This window comes from Polypterus senegalus, chromosome 3, assembly GCF_016835505.1.
Source record: "Polypterus senegalus isolate Bchr_013 chromosome 3, ASM1683550v1, whole genome shotgun sequence".
Taxonomy (NCBI): Eukaryota; Metazoa; Chordata; class Cladistia; order Polypteriformes; family Polypteridae; genus Polypterus; species Polypterus senegalus.
The window spans coordinates 224663088-224682458 of record NC_053156.1 but is presented as its reverse complement, the minus strand read 5'-3'; the positions used below and the strand labels follow the sequence as shown (position 1 = coordinate 224682458).

At 36.6% G+C, this 19371-nt stretch overlaps 1 protein-coding gene across 1 annotated transcript in view; it reads right to left on the bottom strand.

Annotated features, from left to right (window-relative positions):
- Positions 1-16365, bottom strand: part of LOC120525915 (cryptochrome-1-like) — a 77795-nt gene extending 61430 nt beyond the window's left edge. The window contains exons 1-2 of the mRNA XM_039748602.1: positions 16128-16365; positions 14737-14904 (exon numbers count right to left, since the gene is read on the bottom strand). Coding sequence (XP_039604536.1) covers positions 14737-14894 — 158 coding nt within the window. The 5' untranslated portion in view covers positions 14895-14904; positions 16128-16365. The remainder of the gene's footprint in view (positions 1-14736; positions 14905-16127) is intronic.
- Positions 16366-19371: the final 3006 nt, after the last annotated feature.

Here is a 19371-nt window from a genome sequence, read left to right as displayed (position 1 = left end):
TAATGCTCCTTATCCTCCCCCTGATGCACAAACATTGAATACATTTATCCAATTAATCATTCAGCAGAAGTATGTCAAGAAATGCTACTGGGGCTCCTTTATACCAACATCAATTGTCTGCATAATGCTTCACTAAGACTGTGACAGCCGATATATTTATTTAAAGAGCTTCCGTAAAACAAATTTCCCCCAGTGGCAAATAAAGTTCTACTTAACTATCTAATGTGGCAAACAGATGACAAAATGCAAATAAGAATTTAATTGATACTGAATAAATCTAAAATGTATCTTACAAAACAAATATCATTAATCATGCAACAGCAGAAAATTGTACAAAGGGGAAAAAAAAAAAAACAACCACCACCACACATCCCCAGACAAACACACATTCCAGATTTGTTACTCAGACAGATTTACTCACGTTTCTGGGAACTAAGCCAATGGCACATCACTGCTTATATAACAGACCTGGCTTACTTTCAGCCAAGAAGCAAACTGGCCTACTAACCTAATTTAAATACCTGAAGAGAAGCCTGTTATATTGACAATACAGGGAGTCAAACAGATGCTGCTTCTTGGCTGGCTCAGAGTCAGCTTCTGAAGTATAAAAGTTTCTAAGACAATGGGCCTCAGTTACAGTGCCATTGGTTAATGTGTAACTAAGTATTTCACTGTATAAAATATTTGTAATTTTTTTTTTTCTTAAAAAAACAGGCAAATATTTGTTCACTTGAGCTGCTTACTCTAACATGTTGCATACATTCCTTGGAGCTGGTGTGAAAGAGACTGCAGCAACACTCCGCATTAAAGAACATCTCCAATAGCAGCATTTGGTAATTTTACAAAGGCGAGTCACTCAAAGCTAAAAACTGCTAAAAATCTTGACTCTCCATTAGCATCAAAGCCTAAAATTAAATAAAAAGGTATTACAGGCAGTCCCCAGGTTACGTACAAGATAAGGACTGTAGGTGTGTACTTAAGTTGAATTTGTATGTAAGTTGGAACAGGTACATAATTTTAATAAATGCTATTGTTGACCGACTGTAACCAAGTGCTCTGCCAATGAATGATGGAGTTTCACCTCTCTCTGTCCTTTTTATTATTTCTACTTTATTTTCAATGGTGATGGTTTTTCTCTTCTTTACTGTATCACCAGCACTTGCATCAGATTTGTGTTTCAGAGACATTGTTGAAGGGTGAAGACAAAAGGTTAAGATGAGCTCTTCTCCACAGCACTGTACACACTATCATGGCAGGAAGGCACCCCTTGTCAGCACGTCCGAGGTACTGACAAGAGACAACTTCCTGCTATGTACGTAACAGTACAAGCAGGCTTGCTATTGAGAATGAATGGGGCATCGACGGGCGGTTCATCACCAGCCCACCTCACAGTCACCTCCAGTACAGTATGCTGCCTGCAGCATTCGCCCACCGAGAACGAACATGGTGCGGCCAAAGGCGGGTAGTGAATCGCCCCCATTCAATAGGCAGCCATCCGATGCACACTACAATGCTACCCCCCGCCACCCCATTCACCCTCAATGACCTCAGTTCATCCACAACTGGGTCACTGCTTGCAGCATTACCAGCCGCCCACTGAGAACGAACAGGGCAGCCGTATGTGGTGGGCAGGCATTGAAACTGCTTGCCGCCAGGATCCACCCAAGGGACACTACACTGCGCAGGCAGCGAAATCTCACCCCTCCAGCCTGTGTCCAGCCACCGCTTGCAGCGTCCCCAGGCCAAAGATGAAGGAGCGGCAGTGGCCCCACTTATATGTTGTAGGTTGGATGTCTGTAACCTGGGGACTACCTGTACTTGCTTTTAATCACTCAATGGCACAATCTTGTTCTATTATTATATTCTGAAAAACAGCATTTTTATCCACTATAGACCAAAAAAAAAATGTTTTTCATTTGATTAATTTGTGGAGTGCGTTTTTTTAATTCCCCTTTTGTTTAACACTGATTACTGATCATCAATTAGTATTGCAAACTTTATGATGAATGGCTTTTTCAAAAATGCAAGTTTCTCTCTGATTTATTTACTCATACGGCATATACAGTAAAGTTTGGATATTTACTTTTCTAATGTGGGTGGTTACCCCTAAATATTGATATAATGAAATGTTCTTTCTTAATGGATACTTACTGACCTAGATGTACAATCCTGCCAAATTCCAGCTTATTAGCTAAACATGAAATAGTGTTTTTGCTGATGTGCGTGTCAACAATGCATTACCTTATATAATAAATTGGCTGAAGACCTAAAAATATTAAGGGTCAATGATTTGCAGTAATAGAGAAAATCTAGAAGGTGACAAATACATTTGCACAGCAATGCATATCACAGTCTAATAAACTGTTAAATTCATTGCTCCAACAGATCGCAAATTATCCATAGGAAATCTAAAACTCTTGCACTGAAGAAAACAATTTTTGACTAGTCTCTCAGCTTTGCATCTAATGCTGCAAGAATAGCCACAGTCTCTCTGCTTCACTAAACTTCGTGAATAAAGGCTTTTTCAATAATTAAACAGGAGCATATCAGTCTACCAATCAATATTTCAAGCAATGTTACATTAAAATTCCTACAAAACATTAAGTTTTACTTTGTATACTGATTATATAAACTGCATTTACCACAATTAGCATTTCAAATTTTAAAAGTTAAAATAAGAACCCTTAAAGTGCACAACTGTGGCCAACTAATGTAAAGCAACAACGGTCAACTGGTCAGAGTCAACATCCTAACGGCACCCATGTAAACGTAACACAACAACAGTTATGTTTCCCATGGCACTCTGCTTTAATAGGCCTGATTAAAAAGGAATACGACACCATACAGTATCTAACTGCATATGTAGCTATTTTTACAATTATGAACTTTAATATAAATCTTGTTGAAGAGATGTATTTAAAGGACAGCTACAGTATTTAGAATTAAGATTTCATTTTACTACATAGTATAAGTAAATATAATGCATTACTGTAATTAAAAGACACCTTCACCAGTTGTTTCTTGAAATAGAATGTTTAAAGCAAAGGCCCCAGTTTGTGTTTTTTTTTGTTTTTCCAAAACAATGAGGTAAACCTGCTCTTAAACTACATCTATAAAAATGGAATTAAAACAGGATTTTTGTGGAAGTATTCCCTGATCTATCAAAGAAATGTAAACTGCAGCTATGCCTGCACAGGATATTAAAAAAAATAGTAATGCACTGAAATGCAAATGCACAGTGTGAAGAATATGCAGCATTGAGGAGAGGTACACCTACTACCCAAAATCTGCATTTCAGCTCCCAATCTGAAGCATTACAAGGAGGAAAACCATCACTTAGTAAAGGGGATATACTCTCTTGTCCTCAACCCAGTTTGAAAATCTTATTATTAGATGTCTCAACACATGCTCAATAACCCAGGTAAGGAAATTCTAGACAGTTGTTTTTGTTCATCTGGACAGTTTTTTTTTCTTTCTCTCGATACGTTTCATCACTCATCCAAGTGACTTCCTCAGTCTCGGTTGACTGCAGGTTTCTCCAACCTTATAAACAGTACCTTGGCCCAATGACCGAACTAGCACCATTGACTAACAATGAGCCATGTGATCAATGATATGCAAATTGTCCATTGATCAATGGCCATGAGTAACATTCACAGAGAGTTGGGGAATGGCTGCAATTATCTTACGGTGATATATCTCATCAATCCCTGTAGTTACCTCATGCTTCCTGCATCTCTCTATAATGGGGATGTTCACCAGGTTTAGAAGTGCTCCTTTCAACTCAACAATGTTTCCAGTTTACCTATGAATTACCGGACACTTGCTGAGAAAAGCTTGGCTAACATTCCAACTTTACACAAGGCACAACATTAAACTCCAAATCAAAAACAGTTAATTGCAGTAGATGGTACTAGCTGGGCAAATTCAGAGGCACTCATGCTAAAATTTAACAGAAAGACTTAACTTTAGGTTGGCTTCTTCCTTCACTTACCATGCCTTACTGCTATAAGACTTATTAATAACACTTCCCCAAATTACTTTGTTACTTCTACCAGTGACGCTGTGATAAAATCCATTTAGATTTTATGTCCCAGACCCTCCTTTAGATATAGAAGTTCTTCTAAATGAATTTGGGTAAAAGAAAAAATGGATAATGAACAGTGTGTCTGCTATAGCACAGCTTTGTTCTGATAAAAAAATTAGCCTCTATTTTAAAAAAATCTTGTGTCCCCAGTAAACCAAATTGCCCCTCATGCAGCATTAAAGTTCAATATTGCACTTATTACTTAGGAGTGTTATTTAACGGTCCTTGTTTTTTCAGGCGCACATTTCTTCTTTCTTATAGAGTGCAGAACCACTTCCCTGAATGCCATAGGCATGCTAAACAGTGGAGTCTGAGAAAAGTAGGTCATTACCATGGAAACATTGGTTATGCACTAAAACTTGATACTAGGGCATACTAACCTACATTCCCCATTCTGGGACTTGGAGTAGATAAACAGCAAGAACTACAAGTATTTATAAAATAAAGCAATACTTTTATAAAGAAAATAAGGTGGAGAGAAAACAGCAAACTGTTCTTTCACAGAGTTACCACTGAAGGGAAATTGATGTGACCTTAATTTTTGGTTCACATAGAAACACTAGTTTTTTTTGGTTTTAAAAAAAGAAAGAAAGAAAAAACAAGTCTACCTTTACCCACAATAAGACTAATTGAGTTGAGGGTCACATGGAAATATACTGTATTATGTACTCAAAATATACACATACAAACACTAAGTAGATACAGAGAGATATAGAGACAGAGAGTCACATATGTGCTCATGAGAGGCAACTAGAAGGAGCAAAAAGAAAAGTAATCCCACGCTGTTCTCTGCAGACCACACATGGGGAATTCTGCCTGGGCCCTAAGACGTCACTTCCGCCAACCCACCTTAAAACCCAGACAACCTCCTTCAGCTGTCAGTTCTGTTCTGGAGTCAAATCTGTACACTACTGTACTAACCTATTCGTCAATTTTGCAGCCTTATTCAAGTATACGGGTGGCTGCCCCAAAACTCGTGTGTGTGTACATATATATATTTTTTGTCACACAGGTGTGCATGAGAGACAGCTAGAGGGACCAATCAAAGGTAATTCCATGCCAGGCCAGGGGACGGTGGAGTAGACTAATCTTTCCTCTGATGTTCCTGCAGATCAAATACAGAAAATTCTGCCCAAGTCCGGCCCGGAAGACAACAATTCCGCCAACCCCCACATGTATTCAGTTATGTTTTGGACATTTTGAAAGGCAAAGTAGCTACTTTTCCTTTGATATATTTTCCTAGTCACATTAGTTGCTGCAATATTAAATTACAAAAGTGCAACACAAATACACACTTTTGTTTCACTTGTTCAATTACCTAAAATATTGGCTTCACCCAATCCAGGAAAATTTGCATATGCAAATAATCTGAAGATTTTCATATTTGTGCTGCTGGTGCCAACACCCAATTATTTACACAGTCATTCCAAGCACTGTACAGCTGTCCGCAGCCCACAGAAAAGGTAGGGCTGGACACTGACAATGCCAGTCTCAGTGTTGTATTTATAGTGGAGGCTGCTGCATTCAGACACTGTTCTCACAGCAGCCTGCAAAATAGGGCAGAGCTGGATGTTAAAGACATTTAATCCTAGTCTCAGTTATTTCCATAGCTGATGCTGTTGTGTTTAGACACTATACTCACAGAGGCCTGCCAGATGTATTGGGGCTGATCTGCAGGCTGCACCTAAGTGCGCTTGTGTGATCAAGTGTTCTGTTTTACTATTACAACTATTTACTATTATTGACAAACCTATGTTAATTTTCATGTAGTTATGTAGTTCAGCAAGGGCTCTGAGCAAAAATGGTTGTCATTTCTGGGAATAGGGAATGCTTAAAAATAATCTCCATTTAAATCAATTGAAATTAATTGTTCCCAATATGAAAATTCACTTTACAACTGGGTTTTCAGGAGCAGATTTACCCCTTCTTAAAGCAAGGCAAGCCTGTATGCCTCAGTGCTATCCCCTCTAAATTAAGATACAATCAATAAGATGACCATTCAAGCCAATTGCCACTGCCTCAAATTGCAGTTAAATAGCTCACACATTAAAGATTGTAATACAAATCACACACAAAAACAAGGTAGTCTGAACTATTTTTATGTTTGTAAAAACTTACTGGCTAAAAATAAAACTGGGGCCAGTATGGTAAGAAGCACTAGTGCTGCTGCCTTACAACAAGGAGACTGCGGTTCAAATCCTGGGTAATCCCTTGTACATATTTTCTTCTCATGTCCATTACTGCTTCAATAGGTGCTCTCGTTTCCTCCCACATTCCAAAGATTTATGGCAGGGGTGGCCAACTGAGAATCTTGAGAGCCACAGTGGCAACAGGTTTTCATTCTAACTATTTTCTCAATTAGTAAATAGTTTTTTGCTGCTAATTAACTTCATGTAATTTGCCATTTAAGACTCCGAACCTTTAAATCAGGGCTTAGCAACGTAGGTCCTGGAGGGCCAGAGTGGCATCAGGTTTTAGTTCCAACCCAATTGCTTCATGAGAATCATTCACTGCTGATGAAGCACGTATTGCTCAAGTGACATTATACTGCTTCATTTTACTGTAGTTGTCTAGCTTGTTAAAAGAACCGTCAATTGCTTATTTTAGTCTTAAACAACTGTATTCATTGTTTTAACTGTTCCATATTAGCAATAAGATGCAGATAACAAAGGAAATCAGATGTAGCTTGTCTCCATTTCCACCTGTGTGTATTCATCATTCAGTATTTTGTTTAGTTAAGTACTCAAAACGAAATTGAAGAGAAAGTGAAGAACTGAAAATTAATCATTTGTTTTAGGCTTCATATAAGCGGGATGATACATGCATGATTAGAAAGGGAAAAAAATCTAGGACTTAAGAATGAACTGACATGGCAGAGTTAAAGCACCAAGAAGCCATGGAATTAAATATAGTCCGTTATCGGTAAGGACTTGCTTCTAATTAAACAGCTGGGTTGAAACAAAAACCTGCAGCTCTCCAGGATCGGAGTTGGCCACCCCTGCCATATAACCACACCTCAGCATGCTCTTGTGTGTTTTGTATGTATGATTATTGTATAGCACCCAGAGCATACGCTGTGGATACCGGACTTTATTTGAATGGGCGGATTGCAAAAAGGAGAAAGAGAGAGAAAACAAATGCAACATGGTATCCAATGCTGGCAGAGCTGACAAAGTTTATTTTGTGTATTCCAGCACCATCAGAGCATCTCATTGTTGCAGCAGGAAACATTGCATCAAGGTGCAGAGCAAGCCTCAGTTTTGAGCATGCTGATATGCTCACATTTATTTATTGCAACCACATCATTCTCCTTTTAAGGCTTACTCACACCAATGCACACCATCTCTACTTCATCCAGGCGATGTAATCCTGCCAGAACTCTTTTTTCTTGCCTCCTACAAATGCCAGAAAGCCTTCCAAAATGACAGCAAGGCTTATGTTATAGCTGAGCTGTAGTTGGGTGGAAACTTCTAGCTCTGAAAGTTAAATTGCAGGCAATATTTGTGTTATTATTATTATTGATTTATGCCTCAGTTTTAGGTTTCATGTATACAAAGTACTTTTTAAAGTACTTTGTCTGAAACACTAAATAAATACAAAAATAATATCAATTACAATGTTTTCTTTAAAACCTAGAATGTTATAGGGCACTCAAATACATTAAATGGGTTTAGTTTTAACAAATTTTATTGCATGCAATTTAATATAAATATTAGTTTTCTAATAAGGAAATCAAATATAATTTTAAGAAATATGTCTTTTTTTCTCCTTTCATCTTAAATAAAACAGAAGTAAAATATTTAATTACTTAATCGATTATTGCAACCCTAATTGTAAAATTGCCTGGAAGGGGACAGATGGTCAAAGTCTACCAGATTTATTTTTCTAAATCATGGACCTACAGAGGTCTACTTACTTTAAAATATTGTGAAAATATAGTGTTGGTTTCCCTTACCAATACTAATTGTAACAGATTTGTAAACTTCAATATTTAAGTCATGTAGAACTCATTTTTCATTAAACTAGTTTGAGTACCGTCAGTATAAATAATACGTCCAACAAATGTTTGTGTATATTTGAGAATTTTTTTAATTCATTAATGTTGTCTGTCCTCAAAAATATAATTTGATCCTCATAAGACTACTTGCCAATTCAATTTTTAATTTTAACTACATTTTGCAAACACATGAACTATTTAGTGTTAAGTCTCTTGAAGCTACATTTATCAACTTAACAAAAAAAAAGAAAAAAAGGGGCCACCTGGAAGAAAAGGGTGTCACTGTTATTACAGTCAACACAATTTCAAAAGCTACTCATATACTGTGTTTTCTTAATTCTTTGGTCAGCATTTGCTTCTTCCATAAATTAATAATGGTTAATTTACGCTGTAGCAGCATAACAAAGAACTGTCTTACAGGCTCTATTTTTCTGTATCTTTCTAAAAATGTGACACACAGCTGGAACTGAACTGCCTTGCAACAGCAGAGGAGGGCAGAAAGGTTTAAATGCATGATTCAAAAATAGATGCAAATTGTTTTTCAAAGCACAGAAACCCCTGTATCTACCATGAATATAAACACATTTTTCTTCAAGAGCAGTGTTTTGGCAAAAAACAACTTGCATCTATTTTTGGGACAGCGTAGGCATCACTAAGAAAAATACATATGCAGCCTTCTCCCAGGAGCTACCAGTCTAATGGCAAACAATATATAAATGTAAAAAGCACTGCAACCAGATAACTGGTTCAAGGGAAAAAAACAGTATCAGTTGTAAGTGCCAAAGAGGATGGATGGGCATCTCATCTGAAATGAAGGGTTATAATTTGCCTGACCAGGAGGACATAACAGAAGGACTGCACAGTGGAAGACTCAACCCAGCAAGGTCACCCTCTAACCCTTATCCCAACTGGGATAAAAGATCAATGGATGGACTGGAATAAGTTAGAAACCAGGAATGGTTCATCACCCTGTAAGACAGATGGTAGTGCCTAATCTCCAGTTGTCCCGGTTTGGATGGCTGCAGAGCTGCATGGTATCTGGAGTGCAGAAGCACAGTCTCATCAGAGTCTCTGGTAGAGGGCACAGACAGAGGAGAAGCTCCATTGTTTTCACATGACCTGGATTTGCTCCAAACAGGCCATGCTGCGATACCGGAAGCATTACTGTGCCCACCTTAAAAGGTGTCTGCCATCTCAGCTCAAGGATGAGAATTGAGAGGCAGCAGGTGACACTCTCCAAGAGGAGCAGAAGGAGAAAAACTACATTTACTTGATCTGTACATGTGTTAACATTGGCTGTGCACAGTTGGGAAGGAGCTGGTGACAAAAATCAATTACTGAAACCCAGGACTGTGTTGAGTAAGACTGTGTCTGGGGTTTGGGGATCAGTGCCGCCCCCTACTTGTTAAACCATTTAAAACAAAGACGAAAATCCTAAAACGGACAGCTTTATTTGTTTTCACATTTTATACCGAGAGTAGGAACTTGCCTCGCTTATTCTACTTTAAAATATGAAACCTAAGATTTCAACAATTAATGCACTTTGACATAGCTTTTATGGGAGGTGCTTTTCATTTAACATTTAAAAAAAAAAAAAAAGTATAATTAGTGGTCTTAATTAAACAATATGAACACATGCACAGGATAGCAAAAGGATGCATTACCACCAGGATATATCCATAACATACCTCAAACAGGACAGTTCATTTTAACTGAACACGCTCCTACTATTGTCAACATATTTTTAATAGGTGTTCAGTACAAGGGATACCTGAGGCCATTAAATTACTAAAAAAACTGATGAACTGTAAACAAATTTCATATGTCAAGGTTAATATTAGTGCTTTTATAGATTAGTTGATCTCTTCCATACAGACACTGCTTTTTGCATCTTTCATCCAGGTTAGCCATCGGAGGAAAATGGGTCAACTCCATCTTAGGTATATATTTCATACTACACAGTGTCACAACCCTAAGTTCTATATTGAAAGAGGATTTAAAGACTACATTGACAAACAACACAAATGAAGGGTGAGAAGAAAAGCACAGTGGAGCTTCTGGAGTAGGCAAAGGACATTACCTTAGTTCTTAATAATCCTATTCTAAAATGCTATCAAAGGATTCCACTATCTAAACTGCTTGATCTAGACATAGCTTATTGTTCTAATCTTGTGTGTACACCTGGAATATACAGACTGTGTCCTAAAATAACTACAGCCTTCAAGTCCATAGATCAGCTTGTTGTGAACTGTGCTGGCCCTGTACTCTTGTGTGATGATTTAGTTCTCATAAATGTGCATTAAAGTCATTCAAACTCTCTACTCCAAGACATTTCATAAAGAAGCCCAACAGTTGTACAATGCACGTTTGTGTAGCAATGGATTAATTTGCTCAATTGTTTTATATTAATGAACATGCTTATTAAAACATCATTTCTATAATACAAGCTATATCCCTGCACTAATATTATATTAAAGAGCTCTATAGACAAGTGAAAATCGGTTGTCTTATTCTGCTACAAAACAAGAAAAAAAAAACTATTTCTTACAGTATCATAGCATCTCTATAATTCTGCTTCTATGTCTAGTAATCATGCACACAGTTATAATAAGTGACATACACGAGGTTAACTATATCAGCTCTCATTTCTGATCTTTGTCTTGGGACAAAAACATTTAAAGAAAACATTAATTTCTTTTCCAACTAAGATTTAATGGACGCAGAGACACCAGAAGCTAGAATAGTCAATTCTATAATAATCTGCTAAATGAGCTATTGTACATTTACATCTTGAAGGTTTAAAAACTACCAGAGGCTGGCCATTTGAAGTTTCTCAGATTCTTCCTTCAAATATCAACTATTATGCTTTACTAGGCACTGTCTTTACGAATTAAACACTCATATCTGGGGGCACAAAAAAGTGCAAGTGTTTAGGACCTCACAAACAGAAAAAAAAGCTTGTGTTTGTGTTTATATACCACCATTGAAAGTCTGTGGGGTTGGCTGCCCAAGATTTTTAGAAAAAGGGGAAGTGATGACTTTGCTGGAAAGTTGGCACAAAGTTGCATAATAGATAGATAGATACTTTATTAATCCCAAGGGAAAATTCACAATTTTCAGTCATTTAAAAAGGAACAGAGACAAGATCAGCCACTGCCTGTCGAACTATGCTGTATGGGCTTTCACATACCGCACTCTTTTCTGTTTGCTTTCTGTAAGTATGGTTTCTTAAGTGCAAATCACCCAACAAGACTATTTCTTTTTCACATATTTAGGACTTAGCTGCACAATACAAGTGTGTACCAATGCCAGATGCTGTAAAAGCACTTAAATGGATTTCCCTCTGCCACTTAGAGATCATTCTTTAAGTACCATTTATCAGATGTAGACAGCTTTGTTCACCTTTCACTATGTTTTTCTCTTTTCAAGTTCCCAGCTTCTTCAAAATTTTTGAATGACAGCTTAAATACCACAATTTGAAAATTTGTTTTGGCCTGCTATTATTCACTTCTTGACACAACACTATTATGTCTGTAAAAATGTACTAACTTAATTTCGAAATGACTCCTCAGGGTACCTCAGTATCTGTGGTTACTGTCCAACACATCCATTTTTTTTAATAACACACCTGCTTTGACTTATCACTACCTCATTAATTTGGCTTTCATGTGCAGTTGGTCAAATTTAACTAATTCATGGAATGTCTTAAGTCATCCCAAGATATCTCAAGATATGAATAGATGAAAAACACATGCCCTTTATACTTTATTAACAATTATTTGCATTTCTTCCCAAGTAATATAGTGTTTTCATGGGAAAATAAGCATTAATTGCCATTACAATTTACCTTAACATATATTTTTTTTATAAGACTCAATGTGTCTGCAAAGTACTGTAAAGGAATACGATTATGAATATCCTTATTATTCCAATACAAGTAGTCTTCTTGGATCTGAATGAAAAATTTCGTAGACATACTAAACCAACCACTAAATAACATTAACTCAGCTTGGGAACTGTTTTGATCCAAGGCAAAAAATATAATAATATCTATAAAAAAAATGCTTTATAGAAATTCTGGCGCTTTTTCAGATGTCAATTTAAAGCTACTAAACTGATTTCTCAGTACAGATCACCATGTAGGCAGGTAACCCACAAAAATCATACTCCTCAGTAAATCTCATGTAAGGTTTTGGATAAAACTGGCACAAATATACCAAACATCCTGCAATAAACATGAAATAAGATATTTAAATATTCAAATAGTTTAAGGCCATATTTAACCTGGTGGACGTTTAACAGCAAGTGAAAGACTTTAAGGAATCTTTTCTAAAATTAAATCTTCTGTTCTTGTGTTGTGACATTCAAGACTAATCCATTACACTGTAAACAGATCCATGCAAATTTAAAATGATCCCAATCATATTTATCCTTTCTCAAAGCAGAAAATACCACTGAAGAGCATTTTTAAAAATACATTATTATTCTTTACTCTTCTGTACGTTTTAGTTTACCAAGCAAAACAACGTAAACTTCAACACAGCATGCTTAGACGTCAAAACTATTTCTAAACAATCCATAAGAAACATAAGGCCTTTGATCATTAGGAAGATATTCAAATGAACACGTTTTTATTTCTGAATAGCAGATACAAGTGACAAACACACAATCCCTAAAGGTAATGTGAATTATAACTACATCTTTAGTTTCAAATGGGGGCATATTAATTGTTTAAAATAAATTCATTTGTATTCCTTCTTGGTACAGACCATAATTGGGAGATGAAGGAAAGAGAAAGTGGAACCAACCACTTGGGATCATACATTGAAGCATTTTCTATAATTTATAGTCTAGTGTCTTAGGAATTCAATTCTCTTCATTAAAAATAAAAGCACAGTATTACAAAAAAGGCTGAATTGCATCACTACATATTTAAAATTTATTTATTACATTTTTCTTTAATTGGAAATAAAGGTGAAAATAAGGAAGATCAGAAAGAGGGACACAATCTGTCTCAAAAAATCCTTTTTGTGAAGTTAACGTGCCCATCTGGTGACCGGCCAGCTCTAGAGACGCATAAATGACACACCAAAGCTTAATCTGTTGTACTGATGAACACAGAAAGCAGCCAGCTAGTCAATCAGATAAAAATAGTCAGGATATTGACATTCATTCTTAAAAACAAGGACAATGAGATTTCAGGCTAAATGACACCTTTAAGAAAATCCAAAAATCCCTCTAACACCTGGAGAAACAGCTTTTTTGGTCCTGTCGCAATATGGAAACCTCTCTACTTGAAAATCCAGAATATTTAAACAAGACTTTGCTAATAATACTCATTTGATTCTGGATTGCACTAACACAAAAACACAGCTATTTATTTGTAGTTGACAAGAACGAGTGTATTTAACCATTTACCACAGAGGGGAAAAATTATTACATATCAAAAATAAAGGTATACAGGGAAATCTTAGTTGACAAAATCAGTTTCTTGCAACAGAGACATAAGATTTTCAGATTTATTGTACCTTTGTTCTATGTCAGATATAATCAAACACTTGGATCCCCATTTTAAATTAATATACTGCAGTTTTAATATTTAAGATTTCTTAAGTCTGGAAATTAATAAGATGCAAAAATGCAATGTATATGTTTCTGTTTACCATCATGATATGCTCCATAAACCCTGCTAGTGGGCATGAACATTTGAGTGCTTTTTATATAAAATAAACTTGAGTGCAAGTGCCAGTTAAGACATAACTGTAAGACCCAAATAATAGCTTTTTAAAAGGCTTTGTAAGAGAGAAAGAAAAGTAATAGCCTTAAAGCACACAATCAAAAAATGACTATTAACTATACTGTATGATTTTTGTTAAATTTCTTATTCCAGTTCCTCTGTGAATAAATAATAGACGAGTTAAATAAAATATATACTGTAAGGTATAAAGGCGTCGATAAATTTATACAAGTCAAAATAACAGTAAAAAAATGAGGACATGTGCTTTTGACTCATGCAGCAAATGACTAAATGTTTCACACCCTACATAACAGAATTAAGTAAATAAATGTATCACAATAAAAAAAAAGCACTTAAAAAGGACTAAAAAAAAAAAACCCATACCTTTTAAATATTTGTATTTTCCTTAAACAACCTCTTACTCTCACAATTCAGTATATGCAATCACAACAAATATTTGGATGTATCCTGTAATGACCCAGTGTTTCCTGCAACAAAGTTTCCTAACAGATCATTATTAAAAACAAATTATAAATATTTTTGTTTGAAAAATCTTCTTGATGCATAAATAGGTCAACAAATGATTCAGGCAATGCACTTGAAATAAGTTACAAAAGAAAGCAATTTTCAAATACTTTATAATGTATTTTTTCCATGTATTTGTAAGCACACTTTCCACAATACTTCAGCTGGCAAGTATGTGAAATGCCACGAACTATACACAATTAATATCTGACACAGTTTGAGTGCCTACCTCACCATCAGCCCAACCTAAACAGAATGAACAGGTAACAATGAGAAGATGTAAACATTTAAAGCTATAAAGACAATCAACACATTGCTGCAGATGGACAGTAATTTTATAATTGCTCCATCATGAAGGGTATCATGAAACAACACTTTCACATTACCTACCTCCATCTATTGACCCCAAGGTTAGATGATCCAGCGAACCATGGATCAAGGAAGTAAACACATCGGACGGTGGCAGCTCCCCGAATTGCCTCTCTCAAGGCTGGATTATCATGCAGCCTCAGACCTTTGCGAAACCAATGGATGGAATTTGGGCCCATGATCACTCAGCTGCGGAACAAGATGAACAAAATACATTTTCTGTGAACAGTTAATCCAGAAAATTGAATGATTTAAGTAAAAAAAGTATCAATAAATACTAATGTTCTATTCAAAATTTGTTAAATTAATTTTATAGGTACCAACTAGATTCTGAACTCTAGACTGGCAGGAAGATAACTAAATCTAATTTTTAAATATTTTCTAAATATTATTTTGACCAGGAGTGGGTGTGCTTGGAAATCGATTGACTTAAGTCCCATTCAGACTGGTTTCCTGCCTTGAATCCATTCATCCACCAGTTCATACGCTTTAATTAATGCTGAATTTAAAAAGCCTTGAATTCATACTGCAACACTAACACATTATGCATATAAAAACTAAACTACAACTTTGTATTCGCCAGAATTTAATGATATGGAAATAATGAGAATTCCAAGATACAATTACATTTAAAACGTCAAAGACGACCTATACATACTTTTCAAAAGGAAAGATGTGAAAGGCAGTTCACAATACGCAAATTATCTTATATAGGCAGGCATAAAAACCTAAAAAAAAGTAAAGGCATGCAAAAAAATATTTATACCAAAAATGTGTGAACACATATAAAAGTTGCCACTCAAAAATAATTGCTTATTACTACCTAAATTAAAAAGAGCTGCTCTCATATCATTAATTTACATGTGTTATTGTGATTGATTTTTTTTCCATGAAGTGTGTATTATTTTCACATTTTCAAACTATTTATCTGTCAGAAAAGTTTCAAAACACAATCAGACTTTGTGTCGTGGCACCCATTATCACAAGTTGCATTAGTCATTTAAGCTTAACACCATTCATTTATTCATTTACTAACACATTATAATATATCGAGATACATTTTTAAGTAAAAAGTGTCACAGTTTCAAAAATTATGGAACAGCAAAATAAATAAGTAATAAATCATAATCATACTAAAGGGTCGGAAGGAGGGGCAATACTAGGTCATCCGAAAACTTTAACGTAACAAGACATTTGTGTATATTGTTACTAATAATGTATAATATGCATTTTTAAAGAATGGACTGCGGCTACAATGCGGAAATAACGAAAAAATTGAATATTATGCGAAAGGAAAAGTACGCCACGTTCTACTCACAAAATGAAAAGGGGTCAACGGCGTACAGTTATATAACTGCCGAACTCTCAAGTTTCCCCTAGCCCCTGTCCGCTTTGCCGCCTGATGATCTTACCTGGTTGCATGGGTAAATGTACCCGTCACGATGTGCTGCCTAAGTCGCCCCAGCGGGGGACTGCATCTTTGTCCAAGGTTTTGTGGTTTTTTTCCTCGCAAATACGTTGCACTGAAAGGCAAAGCCGACTTTTCTCTATTCAATCTTCACCTGTTTCATAAGAGATCTTGCTACTGCGCTTGCGCATCTCGCGCAGCATTGCCTGTCATCGTCAACTCCCCTCCTTGACAGGCGGCACTTTGCCTTACTTTCCTCAACACCTATTGGCTCCGCACCCTGCTTGTAGGAAGTCTTTGAGTCACGTTTTTACGGCGTGGTACCGACTGACTAAGGACATAAAGTACCTTCCAGCAAACGGTCTCATTTTTAAATATCGATAAAGAGGACTTGATACGACCATCTTCCACTGTTTTAGAGCGCCTAAGAACTTAGTTTGACAGTACGTGATGCGCTTGCAAACTCCGCCCACAAAGCATCTCTTTGGTGTTATTGGTTGCTAAACTTAGTTCCCCGGATGAGCACGGGTGAGTCAAGTTTAGTGGTGTAACGCATGCGCATATCTGCTCTCGTCACACTCATTGACGTAGCTCATGCCATTCATTCATCTATTTATTTGCATGCTCAAGAGATAAACAAATGCCAAGAACGATGCCGCAGATTTTAGACATCACAGGAGTGCACGGTTTATTTCTATCTGAATGGTATTTACATATTTGAAAAGAAATGTAACAAAAGTTGCTGATATATTTTTTTATTTTAAGACGTTTATATATCATATTTGCATACGAGTAGCTCAAATTGCTTTACAATAGTAGTAACTAACAGAATTGCAAAAAGAACGTGTAAACAAGTAAAGTTCAGTAATTTATAAGACGTCATTTGTTAGCAGCAATATTTAGGTCGAGAGGTACTTTGCCTCCAGTTTCACCTACAATCGAAAGACTTGGTATATTTAGTTTGCATGGTGAAATGCCTGTGCTCCAATAGGAAAATAATAACAATAATTTAATGAAAACTGCAATCCGGACACATCCTAAATAAAGAATGTGCTTTGTGGTAGACTGACATTATACCCATGATTAGTGCCTTCCGCTAATTTCTGTTTTCATGGGCTTTGGTTTCCTGTGATTCTGATCAAGATTGAGTTAGTTTTAAAAAGGATGGAGGTGAATGAAACCTTTGCAAAAATGGAAATATATACATTTTTAACGCCTGTAAGTTCAAATATATAAATTCTTTAAAACCTGTACTTTCGCCCTGTCTGGGATTGATTCCTGCCTTGCGCCCTGTGTTGGCTGGGATTAGCTCCACAGACCCCCGTGACCCTGCAGTTAGGATTCAGCGGGTTGGAAAATGGATGGATGGAAACCTGTACTTTTGCTTAATGGAATAAAAGGACCATACATGGTAAAAGGAGTGTACTGCAGTGAGGTAACAAAGCTTTCTACTTAATTTCAATCTACCTTTTCATCCAGTTCATCTATTATCAAAACATGTTTATATCTTGACATTAATAGGCATGAGGTAGAAACCAACCCTGGATGGGATACTATCACAGGACAAACTCACACTTATACACATAGTAAATCACATTAGTTAATTTAGTGTTTCCAATTAATCCAGCATGTGCATCTTTGGGCTTAGACCATATACATACTGTAGGTTGGGTTGGGTGTGGTGGATTGCTATATAGTTTATGACAGTTCCACATGATCACAGTTGTAGTTATGATTTATGCCTTTTCTCCTCCCCCAAAATCAATTCCTGGCTTAAACCTCTCCCCTATGAGTCATTTTTTGTAAGGTTTTTGTAGAATTAAATTTTGTATAAGAGAGAGTATTAGTCAGTATTATAAGATACCATTGTTACAACTGTTATGTCAATTAGACTATTTCTTTGAAACTATGGAGTGTATGTAAGTGTGTTTGTAAGTGTGTGTATATAATGAATAATGCCTGCAAACTGGAAACCTTTATAGTTTTAAGTAGTATTGAAAATTGAACAGGTTATCAAAAAAGTGAGACTACTTTGTGATTCTTTTTACCGTCTCTGTCAAATCTGTGCTTACTGTTATTCAGCTAGACTGGAGTCAAAAGAGTGAGAAATAAATTGTACAAAAATCTAACTCCTGATGTTTTTGCTGGAGTGCAGCTAATTCTGGATACCCTAATTTTTAAAAGAATGCTAAAGTCAATGAAGCCAGGCCAGAGTTATGGTTCAAGGAATAACATTATTCCAAAAAAACTCCAAGCCACATTGGTTGATGCAAAGCTTGTGACGATGCTTTGCCAAGGACCACATGGAGTTTTACAGTGATGAAGTGAAGTAATCCATTAAGTACCAGGTAAAACACCACAATAACCCTGTACTATTGCAGAAGCAAAGCTATCAGTGCTAAGTAGCAGTTCAAGATATACCATAAAGCAAGCATATTTGAGCAGCTCGTATGTGTACTAAGACAGGGACTGCTTCACTCTTATAGACTCTGTAAATTTAAAAACAGGTCAGGTTGAAACCTTTAGAGCTCTTTAAGTGGCTTTGAAAGAAAATGTACTCTTGAAAGAGAAGAAAGCAGAATTCCATGACTGATCGAGAGGAAACTGTATTACTAGCAGATGTTGAGTGCAGTTGTTGTATACCTAAGGGAGGCTTTGTCCACACCTTCCTCCTGACTTTGGCACCTGAATGGTGGGACTGGCCCCTTTTTATAGGGCACTTGGAAGGACTCCAGGTGCCTAATGAGCTTCTTCCGGCCACACTTCCAGGTGTGGCGGACGTGTGGCCAGATAAAGCCCCGAAAAGGTCCATGTGTCCCCTGGTGGTGGCCACGGATTCCAACAGGGCTGAGCTCCCATGCTCATAACCTGTGGCCCCATTGGAAACCAAGGAGACTGCCCTCAATTGGCCTAGGGGAGAAACTATCCCACAAATACTCTCTACCCCGGTCCTTCCACAATCTGGGCATCCTGGCTGAGTAAGGATTCCAGCCACCCGCCACAGCGTAGAAATCAATTGATTACATAGTACTTTACATTGATTGGTGCATTCCTTTCTAACAATGCAAGACATCTTCACATTCAATCCATCATTTCTGCCAGTACCACATCCACATAAGAATGTAGAGATTCCTTTCTTACCACAGTGCTTTCTGCCACTGTATCCATGATGCTGGAATTTATGCCAGCAGCTATATCACATGCATTTCAGAATAGGTAATCCACATGAAGCCAGGCATGTTTGGGCC